Below are 21,798 nucleotides of genomic sequence, written 5' to 3' on the forward strand. Positions count from 1 at the left end.
TTATTTTAATACCACTCTATTTGAATATGACACTAGACCTCATGGAAGTCTAATAGCATTTCTCCTGCAAAGTTGACCATTGCAAATGATGTTTTTAATGTCCTTTGAGGTGGAGTGGTTATTACTTGGAATGTGACAATTTCAAACTTTTCATAATAACTATATGCTTTATTGCATTTTAAAGACATTTGCTCTAGAACAGTTGAAGAATTGGGTGCTTGTGTATTAAATGCCTACCACCTGATAATTATCTCAAGGGAGAATTTGTTTAGTTTAAGCTTAATCTAAATAAAAGATAACCTGTCACACTAATTTTCAATAAGACTTTAGTAAGATGGATGTCCAGAATTTAGTTTAATTGCTTCCACTACTATGTAAGAGTGATCTGTGTGTCAAAATTAAGCATATTGGCAGGTCAACCTGTAAAAGTTTGTATGTGGAGTTGAAGTAAACTTACATTTTTACTTGAAGCTCTTTTTAACAGTTTATTTCTTCTGCCAGTTATTTTATTGACTGTTAATTTACCACCCCTCTTAAAAAAAAAAAGGCGAGAGGAAAAAGGCCATAGCATCATCACATTTATATATGAGTTCCCTAAACCATATGGTGATTTCTAATTAGAATACAAAAGATTCTGTGATGAGACTAACTTCATAGTAGCTGTAACAGTGGGCATCACAGAAGGAGAGAGTTTTCTTCAATTTCCAACAAGGAGACTTTTGAGAGAAACTGTGTGGTCTATAATTGTCCTTATACTAGAAGTCTGACAAAGTTATTGATGTGCAGATCAAGTTGGCATTTCGAAGGTAGTAATTTAATTCTGGAGGTTTGATCCTCTCAGTCAGTGGCTTGACTTGATTTTTTTAAAATGCAGCTTCAATATTTAATTTCACATGTACCCTCTCAGTAGAGATTTCAAAGGATACTTTGCTGGATGCTTGACTGCCTTGTCTATTTGCTCTTGTTTTGCATGCAAGAGAGAGCCAGAAGCTTTCTTCTCATTGTGTACACATGGTATTAATGGATTTACTCTGCCTGTATCGTCTCATTACTGGAAACAGCTAGAAGCACAGAAGTCTTTCAGTGTATGCAAATAGGGCAGAATCATCTACCTGAGAGTTAATATTCTCTGCTTTTAAGTGTATTCTAAATCTAATGTTTGTATTTAGAGCATAACATCCTGTTCTTTTTTTTTTATGGGCAAAAAGCTAAGCAGGCTCAGGCAGCTGTTTGATGTTGGCTTCAAGTGTTATTAATTTCATATTCTATTATTCTTTTCACTGTAGCACAAGTGAAGCTGATGTGGAGGCTGTCATGGATAAGTTGTTTGATGAGCTGGCTCAGAAACAAAATGATTGTACGTAAGTTAATTTCTCTTGAAAGAGAATACATTTAGAACACAATGCCCAATCTCCACTGACCAATTAATAAGTTCCATTGCTGTATATGGGTTGATGCCACGCTCAAGTGGCAGTCATTGTATCAGCATTTTGTCTAATTTATGTGTTGAATCATGTGCTATTATTCATCAAGCTATGCATTTCCTATCTGTAAGAGATGAATTTTATAGTAATTATCCAGACAAGATTGAGTCTTTGTTCATGTTCCCATAGTAACTAGACCAAGGATTCTAAAAGTGCAAGGCAGAGAGCTGCGCCTGAATAAAGCCTGTGGAACCGTTGCCGACTGCACATTTGAAGAGCTGTGTGAGAGAGTAAGTATCCAGGCACGTCCAGACTCACTGGCCTTTTCACATGTTAAAATACTTCGTGTTTTCCTCTCTGCCCATTTCAGATTTTAAAATACCATTCACAGAGTCAGAATCGATTTAAAAGTCTCATTAAGGGAAATACTCATCTATTTTTGCCATGTGCTTTTTATAGATATTGGCACAAAATTTGCACTTAGAGGGGCTCTAATGCAAAATTAGAAATGCAGAGAGAACTGTCAACTGTTGCTAGAAGCAAAAATAAAATCAGTTCTGGGGCTGTTTTGTAAAAGTCAAACATAAGAGATTTTGGAAAAATATTTGAGGTGAGAGTTAGGAAAAAGGAAGATGAAATAATGCTATCATGATCCAAGGAAGCATCACATAAAAGAATTTCCACTCCTTGTACTGATTGCCCATCTGATATTGCCATAACATTGGACCTACTAGGGCCAGGGTGAAAGAAGGTGAATTTCTATAACTGTGGCATCTATATTATATATTAAATAATATGTTCAACAGAGAAAAAATGTTTAGCTGTATATGCACATATTCATATAACTGAGAAAGATCTTGACTGCAGATTCATTATAGATATGAATTCTGTCTTTTAAAAAATCTGGAATTCTAAGTACTCAGTGGATATTCAATGTATTTATTGATTGCAAATCTTGAGGAAAACAAATCCAAATTAGATATAATTTTAAGCATAATTTTTCGATTGACATGCTTAATTTATCATTCTAGCTGGTCTCTGATTTATCTTGACTTTTAGGTAACTAAAGAACAGTTGCTTTTCAGTAAGGGAAAAGACAAAATACTTATACCTGTGGCCATTTTATGAGTGCTTTTCTTAAAAGCTAGTGACGGCCGGGTGCGGTGGCTCGCGCCTGTAATCCCAGCACTTTGGGAGGCCGAGGCGGGTGGATCATGAGGTCAGGAGATTGAGACCATCCTAGCTAACACGGTGAAACCTCGTCTCTACTAAAAATACAAAAAATTAGCCGGGCGTTGTGGCGGGCGCCTGTAGTCCAGCTGCTGGGGAGGCTGAGGCAGGAGAATGGCGTGAACCCGGGAGGCGGAGCCTGCAGTGAGCCGAGGTCGCTCCACTGCATTCCAGTCTGGGTGACAGTGCGAGACTCCGTCTCGAAAAAGCAATTATTTAGCACTTCAGAACCAGTATAGTTTAGGATCAATGAGGATCCTCCGACAGGGTGGTAATGTTGATCTCTGTTAGTGAAAGTCATTCTGGGTGATATGGACCTTTCAGACCTCTCCTGGATCAATCTTTAAGGTCCTGATAACCTAACATCTCCTGACAAAATTCTATTAAGGCTCCCACTTAGGTTTGACTTATTTTGCAAGGAAAATAAACTTGAGAAGAATCTTGTATATCCAAAAGATGAAGCTCCTCCACTTTCTGCAGAAGAGGGGAACGGGAAAAGACAGGCCTGTTGAATCTTGGGGGAGGAAGGAAAAGATGGTCTCTTTTGGAGCAGACACTGAGTTTTATCCACATTTTAAAAATATGCTCATTGTTTTAGGAGTTTTAGTAACAGGAAAAGGCCACTTATCAGGAACCAAAATCTTCAGTTTATTTACTGTCCAAGGGTGATGGGGAAGAAGATTGATTGAGACTTTATCTTGAAAAATGAAATAACACTTATAAAAATAAATTGTTTTGTCTTATTTGACAAAAATATGGATTATAATAGCAACTACAAACTAAACTCTTAGATTAAACAATGAAAAAGTGCAGTGGCATGATTATGGCTCACTACAGCCTCGACCTCCTGGGCTCAGGCAATCCTCCCACCTCAGCCTCCCTGGTAGGTGGGACTGCAGGCACACAACGCCATGCTTGGCTAGTTTAAAAAGTTTTTGTAGAGATGGGGGTCTTACCATGTTGTCCAGGCTGTTCTCAAATTCCTGGCCTCAAGAGATCCACCCACCTCAGCCTTCCAAAGTGCTGGGATTACAGATGTGAGCTACCATGACCAGCCTTGTCAATTATTTTCTTTTGAAGTTTTTGTGATGTTATTATTTGTTGATTTTTTTTTTCTCCAAGTTGGCCAGATCTTCATTTGTCAGTGAGTTTGCATGGACAGGTTTGCCCCTTATCTAGACTGTAATTGTGGGGTGTTTACTACATTACACAAGCACTGAATGACCTGCAAAAGGCATTGACGTGATAAGTGGGGTTAGGTCGCAGTGTTAAGCTATGAGGGATCTTTCAGGAAGGGCTAAGTTTTTAAGTAGCTAGTTTGTTTATGACTATTTTCTTGTTATGATGATTTTGCATTGCTTTGCAACCTTGTAACTGCAATTCAGATATTGATTTCTTGCATGAAGAGGACAATTGAAATCCCTCAACTTCAGATGTAGCCTAAAACTCTTAATGAGTTATAATGATCTTATGAGCCAGGCTAAATAATTGCCAAAAACCATTAAGTAAAGATAAAAACACATCCAACCTAAGGTAAAGAAGCAGGCATCTATCTGGTGTGCCTGGGACAGTCCCAGCTTTGGATCATCTATCCTAATTTTCTAGAAGGCTCTTGAAGCCCAAGACCTGCCCAGTCACCTGATACCATCATGAAAAAGTCTTTGGCAAGGAGTAGATTGGTTAACAGTCCATAATGACTATTTTTGAGCCATGGCCCCTTCCAAGGAAAAAATAATACAGAAACTTACCTGTGTCTTGATAAGGTAAAAGAAGGTTTAGATTGGAAGCCCTTGACATATGCCATAAGTAAAATGAAAAAGCCTGACACATTCTGCTGTTTGCACACCTCTTCCCTCACTGTTCCAAGCACAGTTCCTCAGATTTAGAATCCTGCAGGTTAACATCTAGCTTCTTGGTATCTCCTGGATTCTCTTTCTTCATAAATTTGTAATTCAGTACCGTCATGTTCAGCAGTCTGAGTTAGGAGACCCTGCAACACATACATAATAATAATAATGAATATAGCCACACATCAGGTATCATTCTAAGCGCTTTTATATATTAACTCATTTGATACTTACAATAGGTAGGCACTAATATTGTCCCCATTTTATAGGTAGAGAATTTGAAACACCAAGATGTTAAGTTACCTTCCCAAGGTCACAAAGCTAATAAGTGGTGTAGCCAGAGCTCAGACTTCTTGGTAGTTTGGGAGTCAGATTCTGTGCTTTTAATCACTACATTGTATCTGAAGATGTTCTGGACAAGTTTTTCCTCAATCTTTAATATACTTTGGACTCTATCTTAAAGTGTAATCATTTGGGAGGCCGAGGCAGGCGGATCACATGAGGTCAGGAGTTCAAGACCAGCCTGGACAACATGGCAAAACCCCGTCTCTACTAAAAATATAGAAATTAGCCGGGCATGGTGGCAAGCATCTGTAATCCCAGCTACTCAGGAGGCTGAGACATGAGAATCATTTGAACCCAGGAGGTGGAGGTTGCAGTGAGCCAAGATCACACCACTGCATTCCAGCCTGGGTGAGAGACTCTGTCTCAATAAATAAATAAATAAATAACGACAACAAAAATAAATAAAGTGTAATCAGATAATTTGTGAATTCTCACATCTGAGCTAAGCTTTAAGAATTTTATGGAGCATGAAGCTGAATGGGGAACAGACATCCTCCAGTCCTGAGAGCCTCCCTCTGTGTTGAAAACCTTAGTACGGACCTGCCCAACTCATGTGTGTTGGCATACCCACTGGGAAGTCCAGCTACGAGCCCCTCTGCTCTTCTGAAGGCTGTACCTCCAGGGTTTGTGGCTCCAGGCAAGAGGCCCCAAGCCTTAGGCAGCCTCATCCCTTTGCCCATTAATAAAAATACTTTCTCTTCCTGCCATGACAAAGGTTGGGAAGTGCTGCCTTAGAGAAGTGTGGGAGGGTGGAGGAGAATATGTTTGGGTGGTCTTTGTTCCCTGCCGTTCCCTCCATATCAGAGCTGTGGCAAAGGAACATGAAGCAGATCCATCTCTGTGGACATGACATGAGCTTTCAAGTTTCCTTTCCTTACCTTGATACAGCTACTTGGTTTAATCCAAGGGTAGTGGAGAAGTTAGAAATATGGTTATTGAAGACAGTAGTTCTCAAAATGTGGTTTATAGACCTCTAGGGGTCCCCGAGACCCTTTTAGGGGTCCTGGGAATCTAAACTCTCTGTAACACTTCTTGCCTTTTTCACTCTGGTAGTATTTACAGTAATGATGCAAAAGCACTGATAGGTGAAACTGCTGGCACCTTAGCAGGAATCAAGGCAATAGCACCAAAAAATACTATATTTTTCACTGATCATATACTCACAGTAAAAATAAATAATAAATAACCCAGTTTCATTTAAGAATATCTTTAAAGAAGCAGTAACAATTATTTTGTTAAATCTCAACTTTGAGAACATGTCTTTTGAATATTCTTTGTGATGAAGTGAAAGTACACGTAATAAAACACTTCTACACTATATCAAATATGAAGGCTGTCCTGGGGAAAAGCACTTGTACGGTTGTTAGAGTTGCAAGCTGAACTAGCCACTATTTTCACAGAATACCATTTTTACTTGGAAGACTGCTTGACAGACAAACTATGGTTATTCAGATTTGGCAGACATTTTCTCACAATGTTTGATAGACATTTTCTTGAAAATGAATGAAATAAGGCTGTCATTTCAAGGAAAACAACTGACAATATTTGTTGCCAGTGATAAAATTTGAGCAAACAAGTGAAAATTAGAATTTTGGAAAACTTGTTTCTGCCATCATGAGCTTGACAGCTTCCCAATTCTTAAACATCTTTCAGATGAGATTGATGGTGATATTAACACATGCAATGTTTTGATAATTGTTTAATTAAATGTGTCAACATTTGGAAGATCTGCATAACTCAATGAACCAATACTTTCCAATAACCAATGCTTGCTCTTACAAAATCATACATGACAAAAGATCTACTTAAAGTGCAGGAAAGACTAATGGATTTTAATATAACAGAATTCAAAAAGTATACTGATACTACTTCAGTTTCTACATTGCAACTAACAGTTTAAAAATGACCTCCTTTCAAGTTAAAATTTTTTAATAGATTCTATTTTTTAGAACAGTTTTGGGCTTATAGAAAATCAAGACTCTAGTACAGAGAGTTTCCATATACTTCCTAATCTAGTTTCCCCTATTAACATCTTACATTCATATGGTATATCTGTTACAATTAATGAACCAATATTAATATATTATTATTAACTAAAGTCCATATTTTATTCAGATTTCCCTAGTTTTTACCTAATGTCCTTTTTCTGTTCCACAATACCACATTACCTTTAGCTATGTCTCCTTAGGCTTCTCTTGGCTATGGCAGTTTCTCACAGACTTTTCGTTTTTGATGATCTTGACAGTTTTGAGGAGTACTAGTTAGGTATTTGTAAAATGTCTCCCAACTGGGATTTGTCTGATGTTTTCCTTATGATTAGACTAGAATGATGGTCTTTGGGGAATAGACCACAGAAATCAAGTACTACTTTCATCACATCATGTCAAGGATTCATACTGTCAACATGGCTTATAACTGTTGATGCTAACCTTCATCATACTTGTCTGAGATAATGTTTGTCAGGTTTTTTTTTTTTGCCCTAAAGTTATTCTTTCTCCCCCTTTCCACAGTGTACTCGTTGGCAGTAGCTTCTTGTTGAGTTTTCATGTAGCATCAAAGAATATCCACAATTATCTGATAAGGCTATTAAAATACATTTCCCTCTTTCAACTACATATCCACATAAGGCTAGATTTTCTTATATACTTCAACCCAAATAACTGAGTTGCAATAGATTGGATGTAAAAATGGATATGAGAATCCAGTTATTTTCTATTAATCCAGATATTAAAGAGATTTACAAAAATGTAAGACAATGCCATTCTTCTTAGTTATTTTCATTTCAAAAAACGGAAGTATTTTTTCATAAAAATGTGATTTGTGTTAATTTGATGGGCTTAATGTAATGGCTTTATCATTTTTGCTTTAAATGAATTAATATTTTAAATTTTTCTCAGTTTTAATTTCTATTACAGTAAACACTGGGAGAAATAACCCATATAAGCAAACATTCCTTGGGTTCCTCAATAATTTTTAAAAGTATAAAGGAGTCCTGGAGCCAAAAAGTTTGAGAACTCCTTGCTTTAGGGTTAAACTTTCATGGACCAAAAATGAAAGAATCCTACCAAAAGAAAATAAGCCAAAGCTAAATTCTAAAGGCTTAATCAGTAAACTGACTAGACCTGAATTTTCCTTGTTGAGAAATATAATTTTTACACCTGCAGAAAATTTTCCTTAACTGATAACTGTGCTCAAAAGTAACTGTTTGCAAGAGCAGTTTGTTATTTGTGTCTTAAAAATAATGACAGGTGGCCAGGTGTGTTTGCAAAAAGTCTAGGCAGAAAAATATATCAGTTGATGCATATGCATGGGTGTACGCATTGCTCACTATCAACTTCTTGTTTATTACCTTTCTTCTTTGGTTTTTAGTACTCAGGAAATGAAAGCCCATCACATAAGTGTATTGGCCTCCATTTTACTATTAATCTTGATTATATCATATTAGTGTATATATCCTTAGACTTAAAGTATACCATATAGTATCCCTTAGGGAGCTGTTAAGTGACATTTCCCTTCTCTTGCTCTTTTTATGCTTTATTTAGCTTTATTCCAAGTGAAACCACTGATTGGGAGCTACTTCTGGTTTGTGTCCTGTGCTTCATTCACTCTCAGTAAATATCATACTAAAGGATGAATAGCTTTTATCTCTACTACTTGGCCAAGAGTCAAGGCTGATGGTGTTGGGATGCCAACAGTGGTAATTAGCATCAAGGAATAAGGGCATTAATCACCAGAGCTGAGGCAGCCCAGGAATCTCCTTGGCCTTTTACCTTCCCAGAAGCAAAACCATTTTTATAGCATTGCTGATCTGTGTATGCTCATTTCCCACATTTCCTGATTTCTGGCCTTGCCGTGTCCAAATAAGGCAGCCAGCCAGCCTGGCCACAGCATAGTGACAGGGAGGACAGAAATGAGATTGCAAAGAGCTTAATAGAGAATGGGTCAGATTCTTGTAGGGAGGAATATGAATCCATTGTCACAAATGAGCCATAAGTCTTTTGTCTATCTTTCCCCATCCACATTCCTAGTCAATCCTTAAACTAAAGAGTCATAGTCTTGGTGTTGCCAGGCACCTCAAGGGTCACCTTATCTAACCATTCAACCAACCCTGAATCCTACAAGACCCCAGGCCTCCACTTGCCTTGCAATGCCAAATTGGGGAATGCAGTTAAATATGTGAGAGGAAATATAGGACATGTTCAGATAGGTGCAAAATTTTACCATACACACCTAGACCTAGCCTATTTCATGAGTCCTCAGAATGATAAAGAAGGTTTTTGGAATAAAATCCCATAATTGACTTATAATTTGATTTTAAAAAGTAAGATGTACACAAGTAACTTCTTATATGAATTTATTTTGTTCTGATATTTTATACATAAAAGAAAAAGTGAACTCTCTGTAAGACTGGAGATTGGACTGAGGGATCCATTTTTGCTAATTGTTGATTGATTATATCTTCCAAAGAAATCACTGTATATCAGGTTAAAAGTTGTTGATTTTTTTTTATATCTTACTATTTAAAGGAAAAAGAAATGTCTGAAAAAGAAGGTCTGGATTAGAAATTTGAAAACTGTAGCCTCTTTGAATAATTGTGAACGTTTCCATGATGAAAAGGGAGTGAAGAAGGATTAAAGGAATGAAGAGAACACCTTCCTCCTTTCTTCACTGGCAAATTTTCTGTAATAGGACACATAGTGAGGCTGGACAATCCTGCCCAGCTTCTGTTCCCAAACTGAGGCAAGAGCAGCTTCTTAGATGATGCCACTCAGGGCTGCACATTTTAAGCTCTGCAAGCCATGGACTTCTCAGACTCAGCAGCCTGAAGCTCCTCTGCAGGAGAAAACGTGCTTTCATTTTCTGTGAATATATTTATGTCATGTTGTTAGCTGAAATGGTTCAAAAATATTGTCTCTCCTGTAATGGGGAGAAAATGCCCAAGGATTCCCAGAGGGTCTCAATGGAAGAGTAAGTGTGCCAAAAACTGTATACTTTCAATATGTTCTCCATAATATTATTTTGAGGATTGGATCTAGTAGTAGACACAAGTCCTCATGTTTGTTTTAAGGTCACTTCTACTCTAGGAAAGTATGAGAAACTAATATTTAATATTTGCCTCAGTCTTTGAGAGGAATATGTCATTCATTTGCTGAGACAATAATTAAGAAGTACAAAGATTAAGAAATACGAATTTAAATATATATATTATATATATATATATATATATATATATATATATATATATTTTTTTTTTTTTTTTTTTGAGAGAGAGGGTCTTGTTCTTTTGCCCAGACTGGAGTTCAGTGGTGTGATCACTGCTCACTGCAACCTCAGCCCCCCAGGCTCAAGCAATCCTTCCCACCTCAGCCTCCCAAGTAGCTGGGACTACAGGCGTGCACCACCATGCCCAACTAATTTTAGTATTTTTTGTAGAGACAGGGTTTTGCCATGTTGCCCAGGCTGGTCTCGAACTCCTGGGCTCAAGCAATCCACCCTGCCTTAACCTTCCAAAGTGCTGGGATTACAGGCATGAGCCACCATGCCCATGGTCATTAATTTTTTAAAAATAGAATTTGTTTTTAATTTAAAGATAAATGATCTCATTTGACTTTTAATAATAAATGTATCAGAGCTCTAAATAATAATTAAGAATAGCTCTCTAAACAGAAGACCTGTATGAAGAGATTGGTAAAGTGCCGAGAGAAAACAAGTCTAATTCAACCAATTAATATGAATATAAAACACTTTAAAAGTACTTGTTTGATTTTTTTAAAAAGCTTTAACACTGATGGTTTTTCTGTTGCTTACCTGTCAACTGGCCTGGTTTTTCTTAAACAGAAATTTTTTTTAAATCAAGTAATCCTTAAGTGTTTGTTTCCTGTCATAGAGTATGATTTGCCATTTTCCATAGTACCTTCTCCCAGATTAGATCAGTTGACCCAAAATTAGTAATTACTTATTACATTGCCAATTAGAATATTTAATAAGGTATATTCCATTTTATCACTTTGAAATATATTTTATGGAAAAAAGTTTAGAAATTGTTAGAATATACTATTTTTGTTTTTTAAAATGGCTTGGTGAAGATATTATTGAGTCAGGCAAAAGATTTTGAGAAAAAACTAGAAAGGAGCAAAGGAGCCATAATATCTTAAGAATTATAAGATTTTCACATATTTTAGGGTTAAATATTACTTCATTCTTTTGTCTTTTATTGTTAATCAAGAAATATATGCTATGTAAGATCCAGCCCTCCAAGATTACTACATTGACTTTGGTCAGCAGCTATTTCTTTTTCTTTTTCTTTTTTTTTGAGACGGAGTCTTGCTCTGTCACCCAGACATGATCTTGGCTCACTGCAACCTCCGCCTCCCAGATTCAAGCAATTCCTGTGCCTCAGCCTCCCAAATAGCAGGGATTACAGGCACACCTCACCACGCCCAGCTAATTTTAGTATTTTTAGTAGAGATGGGTTTTCACCATGTTGGCCAGGCTGGTCTTGAACTCCTGACCTCAAGTGATCCACCTGCCTCAGCCTCCCAAAGTGTTGGGATTGTGGGCATGAGCCACCATGCCCAGCCAGTCAGCAACTATTTCTTAAGTACTTCTCTATCTGTATGCCTATGTTATGAGGAATATAAAAGAAGTCAGTAAGAAGTTTCTCTCAAAGAGTTTACAGTTTAATAAAGGAAATAACATGAGCCAAATATTATACAGCGAAGCAGAGTAGAAAGAGGCCCAACTGAGTCAGGAGATAACAATTCCAGTCATTAACTCAAATACTGTTTAGCTGACACTGGGCGCTGTGGCACACACTTGTAGTCTCAGCTTCTTGGGAGGCTGGGGCAGGAGGATCACTTGAGTACAGGAGTTCTTGGCTGTCCTGTGCTATGATCATGTCTGAGGATAGTCAAGGCACTCCAGCCGGGGCAACATAGCAAGACTCTGACTACCCCTACCAAAAAAAGATACTATTTTGCTGAGTTGCCTTAGGCAGATCACTTAACCACTTCACCATTCTGGGTCTAAGTTCCTCACTTGTGAAATGCATGATGTGATCAGCACATTTCTGTCATTCCTTTTATTTTATTTCATTTTATTTTTATACCATCAGTTTTGATGAATACTGATCTGTCGTTCCTTTTAGCTGTAACAGTCTCCTTTAAAGAGCAGTGCTCACTAGTTAGCTACATAATATGAGTATATCAGGAGTTCAAAGTAAGGATGCTAAGGGTTGGAAAGGCTCCAACAAGATATGAGATTTAAAGAGGAAATTGACCTTGACCTGGAAAGGTGAGCAGAATTTAGATGAGTGGAGTAAAAGTATTTCAACCATAATCAGAAGCCAAGCATCACGTGTTTCAGGAGGACAGACTGATGCCTAATGAGAGCAGAGTGCGTGTTGGGGAGGAAAAGGAAATAAAGATGAAACAGATCTCAGACAGATTCTACCATCAAAATCAGGCAGAGAAATAGTCTTCTTACTGTAATCCAGAAAGAGTCATTTTAGGTTTTGAGCAGGAATGTGGTACCTAGAGTAATGTTTTAGGAAGATTAACAGGTCAGTATACTCTGGGAGAGGTTGTAACTTTCACCAACATGTCCAGTGGACCAGCAAATAGTATCTCCTCTTGGGAAGATTCTTCTTTCCAGAAGGAAACTTGGTTAAATAAACTAACATGCTAGATATTTGTTTGTTCCCTTATGCAGGGTAACAGACACAGTCCTACCCTTTTAATATTTTACTCACACTTCTCCCTAATCATCCACCAAATATTTATAGAGTACTTAATAGAAGGCTGTCATATTTCTAGGAACTGTAGTGGGTACCAAGATGTGAGTAAGAGTCTCCACTTTTATGGAGTCTTAATTTAGAAGAGAAAATGAGGTCAGCACATAGATCACTAGAATGTGAGGCAGATTATAATTAGTACTACAGGATCAGTATGACCAGAATGCTATGGATGATCGAAGTGGAACTGGGCCTTGAAGGCTGGATGGAGGGTTGGAGATTCTGTTGGTGCAAAGGTTGGGGGGAGTATGAGGCAGTAGCTGTTTGGTTTTTCCTAAGCAAAGGAAATCATGAGGGGCATCTTTATCATCTCTTCCTTCTCTGAAGTTTTATGTTTCTGGGGAAAACACAAGAGTTGGGGCTGGGCGCAGTGGCTCACGCCTGTAATCCTAGCACTTTGGGAGGCCGAGGTGGGCAGGGCAGATTGCCTGAGCTCAGGAGTTCGAGACCAGCCTGGCCAACATGGTGAAACCCCATCTCTACTGAAATACCAAAAAAAAAAAAAAAAAAATTAGCTGAGTGTGATGGCGCACATCTATAATCTCAGCTACTCGGGAGGCTGAGGCATGAGAATCACTTGTACCCAGGAGGCCAAGATTGCGCCATTGCACTCCAGCCTGGGTGACAGAGTGAGACTCTGTCTCCAGAAACAAACAAACAAACAAAAAACCGGAGTTGGCAATTACAGAGTATATTCAGAGAACTACAGACTCAGAAAGGTTCTACTTCCATTTATGTCAGAGTAGCTCCTATTTGATCAAATTACCTATAGATCACCTCTGCAAACTCTGGACAAAATCTGAAAAATAACTATCCAGAAGGCACTGCTTATCAAAAGCAGGGAGAAAGTAGAGCACAGCCAACACTTGGAAGAAAGGATTGATACTGGTGAGTTTCTCATTTTTATAGTTTTTCTCCTGAGGGCAGATCACAGTTAGTCTTATACGGATGTCTAAAACTCAGTAGAAACCTGCTGTTTTTAGCTCGAAGAACCAGAGAAGAGCAAATCAGTGACCATAACAGCTGGAAAGTATAAGGAGAAATCTGGGAAAGGAGAGAACCACAGAGGAATAGCCTGAAATTTTTCCTGTAAACTCTGCCCAAATCTTGGGCTGACCTGTGAAATATACATACACAGCAAATGCTAAAATAACTGAACGGAGATTTTCGCTGCTATGCATCATGGAGGAGACAGAGTTTGGAGCTTGAGGCTAACCAAGTTAATTACCTGCTAACATAGCAACAACAACAAAAAATCAATATACTTAAGAATCCCAAGTCTCCACGACATACCATATACAATGTCCAGAATACAGTCTCAAGTTACCATGCCCCTCATCAGGGTACATGGCTGGACAGAGTATGGACTGGATTTCAGCTCCTAATTGCTGCCTCGAGGAGGGGCATGAACCAGGTATACTTGAGAGATTGCACGAAACAAGATAAATAGAAGAGAAATCAGAGGATAGGGCATGGAGGAGGTCAGGGACGAGGACAAGCCACCTAGGGCTCCAACGGTTTCAGTTTGAATAACCAGAGAAATGGCAGGACCCTTAACAGACAAACCAAAATGCTACAGGTAGGAGAACGGGGCTTACAAACAGTTGGAAATTTAGGACTGAAGATAAAGATGTAGAGGTCATTTATAAAGGTGTGTTAGTTTGGAGCCTAAAGGAGTCAATGACATCATCTGAACTGACATAGAAAAAGGAAGAGATGAGGGTGTGGGTGGGGTTGAAAAGTATGTTTTCACTAGAGTCAGTGGAAGGAAACAGAGCCAGAGGACTAGTATAGTTTAATCAAAGGCACAGGAGAAACTATACACGTTCCTCACCATTTTACTGAAGACTTTTAAAACATAGAATTAATTTACTAGGCTAGGCGCGGTGGCTTACGCCTGTAATCCCAGCACTTTGGGAGGCTGAAGTGGGTGGATCACAAGGTCAAGAGATGGAGACCATCCTGGTCAACATGGTAAAACCCCATCTCTACTAAAAATACAAAAATTAGCTGGGTGTGGTGGCGCATGCCTTTTAGTCACAGCTACTCGGGAGGCTGAAGCAGGAGAATCACTTGAACCCAGGAGGCGGAGGTTGTAGTGAGCCGAAATCACGCCAGTACACTCCAGCCTGGCGACAGAGAGAGACTTCGTCTCAAAAGCAAACAAACAAACAAAAAAACAGAAGTAATTTACTAGATCAGTAATATCTTAGGGTTTGGATGTTACTTTGTAGAAAATCTTAATATAGTAAGCCACTGTCGTAAGTTTATTAATTACCTAATCTTACTGCTTTTTAGCCTTAGCATATGTGAAAAACTGTAAGTTGTAAATTACTATACACATTTACATGGGAATATAAAAATTATCTTGCATACATGTTTGTACTGTCAATTTCTTTCCTGAACTTTCTGCATTGTCTCCCTATCATGTCCTATATAAATCCAAATAGTTACATAGTCACATCATCCGAACTGCAGCCTTTGCAATGCACTTCTTAATCTCCCCCTTCACTGCTTTATTAAAGCCAATGATGCTTTGTCTTTCTCAGGCTACTTCTTTATGCCAAATTCCATTCAATTTTGTGTTCATGAAATAGATTTCTACTTCCCTACACTGGGCTATTTCCCTCTGTTGAAAACCCACCTTCTCTAAGAATATCTCTCTCTACTGACGGATGCTCAGTACATACTTGGTAACTAACAAAATCAAAAGAGGCACTGCTATTTATTATCTGAAGTTCTTACTGACATTTTATTTCCCTGATTCTCTTTTGCCTCTTGTTTAACTGAAAGCAGATGAAATAAGCTTTAAGCAGAAATAGAATAATTTTAGCATGGATTTATTTATGTCTTATCTGATTCCAAAAAGTATTTTATATGTGTGTACAGATACACACACACAACCATATACACACAGAATTAAATTTTTTAAAAATCAGGACAAAGGGAAAATAATGAATACTTAAGCTGAAAGACAGAAAAGTTAATATACATAAATCTACGTCATAAACTTCTACATAGTTCTTAAAATCAAACAATTAAGTCAACACTCAGCCTTCTATCAGCCAAAGAGGGGAAAAGATATTCAGTAAGTTAGAAGATAAAAACAAACCAGTTACTCAGAAGTGATGATTTTTACTGGCACTTGTACCTTTCATAAATGGACTTCTGAAAGATGCCAGGAGACATTTCCTCAGCACCATTCCTGCTGCTGACATATGCTTGTATCTGATAGATTCTTATATCCAAGCTGAGAACATAATGACAAAGTAAAGTTTAATGAAACTATGCTATAAGGGCAAAAATAGTACTTTACAGCTGAGCTTTTCTCTTTATTTATCTGGCTTGATCCAGAAAAAATAGTTCTAAATGTTTAGAGATTGAATAAATGCATGTTGTTCCGGCCTTTCATGGATGTTTTTATCTTTTAATAAAATTTGGGCAGCAGATAATTCAAGGTTGTCTTTTGGCAAGAAGATGAAGTGAATAATTCTGTTCGTCTTACTCATAGTTTGAAGGGCTTGGCCCTTTATTCCAGCAGCACGGGGAGATATTCAGTCTTGCCCTGATTCACTTTTTAATATCTTTTGAATATGAATTAGAATTTTTAACTGAGTATTTCCATGATTTGGAAAGCAGAAGAGTGGGAGGAAGAAAGCAACTCTTCAATATCCACTTCTTTTCCAGCTCTGATTAAGCTTTTCAAATATCCAAGCCTGAGAGAGTTCCATTTCTTTCCAATGAACTCTCACAAAGAAAGCAAAACAAACAGAAACAACAGCAAAAAGCAAAACAAAAGTAACAAAACCTCTGCATTTACAAGACTTTAACGTGTTCAGAAGTTACAGTTCTCAAATTTAAAATAACTTCTTGGCTATTCTAAAGCCTTTTCTCCTTTTTCATTTTGGGATCCTAAATATCTCTTTTCGTGCCACTTAGCTCTGATTTCCAAAGGAAAAAGTTAACACTGGTTCACCTTTCATTGTCACATGCACATGCAAGACTGGTGTCAGAGAGTCTAGAACCTGACCTTGCACTATGCAGCTCATCTTTCCCATTTCTTCTGGGTAGATCTCAAAGCCAGACAAATGTACAAGTCTTTCCTCCCACGGAGATGTAGCAAATACTGCCCTCTACTGAGGATACAATCAGGATGGCTTGATTATGTTAATGATTAAGTACTGATTTCAATGATTATGGTAGAATAATGCTGGTACTAATTACTTCATCATTATTATATACTTTCTTATTAAAATCATTATATTCAGAAAGAGAATACAAAAGTGGTGGAAACATATTTCAGCCTTGGCCACATTCACTTATTATGTTCTGTAGTCTGGACAATCAGATATCACAGCACTATGTCTGAGGCATTCATGATAATGTTTAAACTTCCTTCTGTTTTGAACTAGCTAAGAAAATACCTTTTCCAATGGGAAATTAGAAGGAGTTATTACAACATTATTTTAATAAAGGAGCTTGTGAAATAATTCTAGCAACAGTTGGGCTATTTTTCTTCCCCTTGCCAGTATTTTTTTTTGTATCTACTGGATTGCTAATATTCAGAGTAATTTCACAGGACTAGCTATTAATGCAGTTACAATAAATTTTTTCTTTGTTCTTTATGACTTTAAAGGGTGAATTGTACATGTTTAACAGTACAGGATCATGTTAAAGTAAATGCCTTTTAACAAAAAGCTTCTCAAAAATATTAAACTAACCAATCAAATAATTATACACACACACACACACACAGAGAGAGAGAGACATACATTTGTAACGGCATGTTTTTAAAAAATGTTATATTATCTATGTTCCTGGATCTGGAAAGTATGGGTTCTTTTATTAGGCTAAATGCTTACTGTAATGTACTATCCAGCTCACTTGTGCTGTTCCTGTTTTTCTAGAACAGGGTTTGCTTAGGATTGGCCTGAAGCTAAACAAATCTTAGCAAGGGAGCCGTGAGAATCAAAACCTAGTGATCCGAAGTGTTCCCACAGCATCTGATAAACTCCAAAGCTTAAACCTCTGGTTTCTTTAATTCAGAAACCTTAGATACTGTGAGAACTAGGAGGAGAGTCGAGCCAGGCTAAATCGTCTGGTGGTGAAGATAGCTTCCAGAACATGGTGAGCCAAGTTGTGTGAAGACCCATTTCCTCCAGCCTCACAAACCAAAGCAGCAGCCTTGTTCTTCGCAGGCTCCCTCTGCCTTCTGACTGCCCCTCACACTACAGTTAAGCTGAAAACTTAAGCTGAATAAAGTAGCTAGGCAAGACTTTCTAACTCTAGAAATATGGAGGGTCTTTCTGAGTGGGGGCTCTGAGCTACACTAGCTCATTTGCTGTTGTTAATTCTGTTGTACGGTCGAACCCAGTTTATCCCATTTCCAAAAGGAGCAACTTGACTTCTCCTAGATTTTAGATGTCTACCGAACAACAGATACCAGGTAATTAGCAAGGTATAGTCTGGTTCATTCAATCCCAGGTGGTTAGTACAACCCATTCCACTAATTTTTACCATGTCGTGGATATGCTTTTGCAGTTGTTATGTATGTCTTGGAGTTGTATTGATGCTTACATTTAGCGATGTTCATTAATGATGATGATGCTAATTAGGACGATTTCCTACTTCTTCATCTTCTTTTTCTTCTGTTTTTGAGACACAGTCTCACTGTCACTCAGGCTGGAGTGCAGTGGCATGATCTCAGCTCACTGCAACCTCCGCCCTTCAGGTTCAAGCGATTCTTGTACGTCAGCCTCCCGCGTAGCTACAGGCCTGTGCCACCATGCCTGGCTAATTTTTGTATTTTAGTAGAGATGGGGTTTTGTCATGTTGGCCAGGCCAGTCTCGAGCTCAAGCAATCCGCCCGTCTCGGCCTCCCAAACTGCTGGGATTACAGGTGTGAGTCACCACACCTGGCGTCACATTTTCATTTTGGTTTTCTGTTTTTATGCCAATTGTTTCCATCCCCGCTCCCCCTGCTCCCCTGCCCCAGTGAGTCCAGCACGGTGCTTTTCACCTGGTAGATCTGATTCGATAGACCTGACTTGATGTGGCTTGTGTCTTGAGAAAATTGTCAGTTCCAGGATCCCCAGAATTAGACATCTCCAGAATTTGGAGATCTCTTTATTACATACACAAAGCTGGTCAAGTAGAGTAGAGGAGTGTACCCTCCTCTAGTTTGTCACATTGATTTTTTTGTTAAGTCATTGTTTCTACAAGCAAAATATGCCCCCCCACCCCGCAAAAAAATACTGTATTAACCATTAAAAGGGGATGAGAATTTAGCAAAAATCTGGCAGATTTAGGTAGAACCAACCTCCTGCCATTGAGACTGTGTAAATCAAATGGCAAAACTTTCCCTCAGCACTCCAAAGAACACCCTGAGAAGCAGAATGTGTTAAGAATTGGTGATATTTTCTAGAATGGTGAGATATTTCCCAGCTGGGTGTTTGGACTTCATATTCATGAGATTTCTCATATTGAGGTGCCATATGAATCTTGGGAAATTATTTACTCTGCAAATACACACATTTCAGTGCTCTGCTTTTCTTTCTTTTTTTCTTTTCTTTTCTTTTTCTTTTTTTTTTTTTTTTTCCAGACAGAGTCTTGCTCTGTCACCCAGGCTGGAGTGCAGTGGTCCCATCTCAGCTCACTGCAACCTACGCCTCCCAGGTTCCAGTGATTCTCCTGCCTCAGCCTCCTGAGTAGCTAGGATTACAGGCGTGCACCACCCTGCCCAGCTAAATTTTTTTTGTATTTTTAGTAGAGATGGGGTTTCACCATGTTGGCCAGGCTGGTCTTCAACTCCTGACCTCAAGTGATCCACCCATCTCGGCCTCCCAAAGTGCTGGGATTACAAGCATGAGCCACCACGCCCAGCCTTGTTTTTCTAATTATTATATTTATTATTTTGGAATCTGGCCCATAAAAATAGTCTTAACATCAATTCATGTGATATTTTCAGTTTGTTTTGAAAAGGATACATTCATCCTAATTCCATTCAAGCATTTTCTATTAAAAGGTACTTCTCTTTAAGATATGAAGTATTGTCATTGCCATGTAAATAAAGTAAGATACCACGCATGTTCGTTTAATGAACAGCTATCAGCGTATTCCTACAAAGGGTTTATAAGGAGGAGTCTATACAGATAAAGAGTAACCCTTAGGACCGTATAATCTAGATAGAGCTTGAAATCATAATCGTCCTACTTCAGCTGAAATAATGGTAGCAGAGCAGAGCATTAGTGAGGCAGAGGAAAAAGAAACTCCAGCTGACAGCTCATTTGGGTATACTGAAGTGGATCATTGTAGGGCAGAAGGTGGTCTGATGGTAATGCTCGTGCATTTCACATTGGTGTGGCATTGAGAAAATTCCCACTTCTGGCACCAGGGTCAATACCAAAGCAGACAACTGGACCATTTCACATATAGGAGAAAAAAGACAGCAAGCAAGCTCTTTATTTTTAAGTTTGTTAGAGAAACTGGGCTACATATAATCAAGCTGTATACTCTTGGTAATTAAGGAAAACAAATACTCTTTGCAAAGTCATTATAGATTTAAAGTTCTTTAAGTTTTCATCAGGTTTCCACAGAAACAAAGAGTTTGAAACAATAGTGGAGAATGCACAAACCATCGAGTAAGTGGATTTTAATTGTTCCTGTTAAGAAAATTATTCAGATAACCAGCCACATCAAAGACTATTAAACTTTTTAATTGCTCAGGTGGAAAGATGGAGAATGTCATCATTATCTATCATAAGAAGAATCAGCCTTAGATAATCCTACTTGAATTTTGAGTTAGAATAACATACTCAAGGATGCTACTAACTGAAGTGCCATTTAGTACTCAAAAGTAATCATATGCTTTAATTATTCTTAGGGCACAATGCATGAATTCACAATACTAATTATGGTTTCAAAAAGTGTATTATGCTATGATTTAGTTACATAGGAGGATCAACTAATGCAAAACAAAAGTATAAATATTTGCAACTGCCATAGATATACTGTGCATGTAATTTAGTTGTTTGTTAATGTGGTCAAAGGAGTAGAGAAATGTCTTTTCCCCGTGTTTTGCAAAGTTCTTGTAGGATTTAATACAATGCCTCATATTTATTAAGCATTCAATAGTTATAATTGATTTTGAAGACTTGGTGATAGTGTCTTTATTTATTCATTAATTATGTGTTATGCAAAACTCTGTTCCCTAGTCTGTGCTAGGTGCTGGGGACACTGAGGTGAATAGAACTCCCTGCCTTGTACAATGACGTAAATGAGTGTGGCAACAGCAAATGTAAATGGCATTGTAGCTCCTCAAGGTCTTTAGTATATGCTTTGTGTTGAATATTTTACATATTCATGATGTATTGTAATATTAGGGAAGATGCAGGGGATGAAATAGCTGAAAAATAAAAATGCACAGTGAATATACTTTGGAATTAATAAAAATATTTAATGTTGTTTTTCTACATCATTATTTTGGTTTGACTCTTTTCTGTCATTATTTTGCTTCTTTCTCCTTTGGAAAATACTGACAAATCTAAAAAAAATGAAGATTATTAAACATACCTCTAAGTCTTTCACTCCAACCATTTAGAAATAACAAGTAACATTTTAAATATATTTACTTATGCTTTTTTCTGCATATATATTTTGAGCAAAACAAATATATAATTTTGCATTATGCTTTTTCACTTAGTTTTTTTTATCATGGCATGTTTCCATATCATAAAATATTTTTCATGGACACCATTATTTGTTGGCAACATATTATTTTATTATATCAATGTGCCTTAATTTATTGAACCATTCTTCTGTTATCAGATATTAAAGTTGCTTTTTGGTGACATAGTTATAATCTTATGTATAACCTTCGGTTGAATTTCTGATCACTTTCTCCTGATTGATTTCTAGAAGTGAAATGACTGGTGTAAGTTTATAACTTTTTTTTAGGGCTCTTACTACAACCCATCAAACTGTTTTCAGGAACAACTAAACTGATTTGCTCTTCCAGCAGCGATGGATGCTGCATTACATGTTTGCCGGCATCAAATTGCATAATTTATTTTTCTTTGCCAAATTGCTATTTGAAAAATGATATAACATTCTTATTTCTTTGAAATAAGAATTTCTTTATTACTACTGAGCTTCACTATTT

At 37.6% G+C, this 21,798-nt stretch overlaps 1 protein-coding gene across 7 annotated transcripts in view; it reads left to right on the forward strand.

Annotated features, from left to right (window-relative positions):
- AFG1L (AFG1 like ATPase) overlaps positions 1-21,798 on the forward strand; it is a 239,095-nt gene that overhangs the window by 186,354 nt on the left and 30,943 nt on the right. For all 7 annotated transcript variants that reach the window (XR_010158135.1, XR_010158136.1, XR_010158137.1 and 4 more), the window contains exons 9-10: positions 1,287-1,357; positions 1,614-1,714. Coding sequence is in view for 4 of the 7 variants with exons in the window: in XM_009451788.5 (XP_009450063.1) it covers positions 1,287-1,357; positions 1,614-1,714 (172 nt within the window). In the remaining 3 variants the exon portion in view is untranslated. The remainder of the gene's footprint in view (positions 1-1,286; positions 1,358-1,613; positions 1,715-21,798) is intronic.

Source organism: Pan troglodytes, chromosome 5, assembly GCF_028858775.2.
Source record: "Pan troglodytes isolate AG18354 chromosome 5, NHGRI_mPanTro3-v2.0_pri, whole genome shotgun sequence".
Lineage (NCBI taxonomy): Eukaryota > Metazoa > Chordata > Mammalia > Primates > Hominidae > Pan > Pan troglodytes.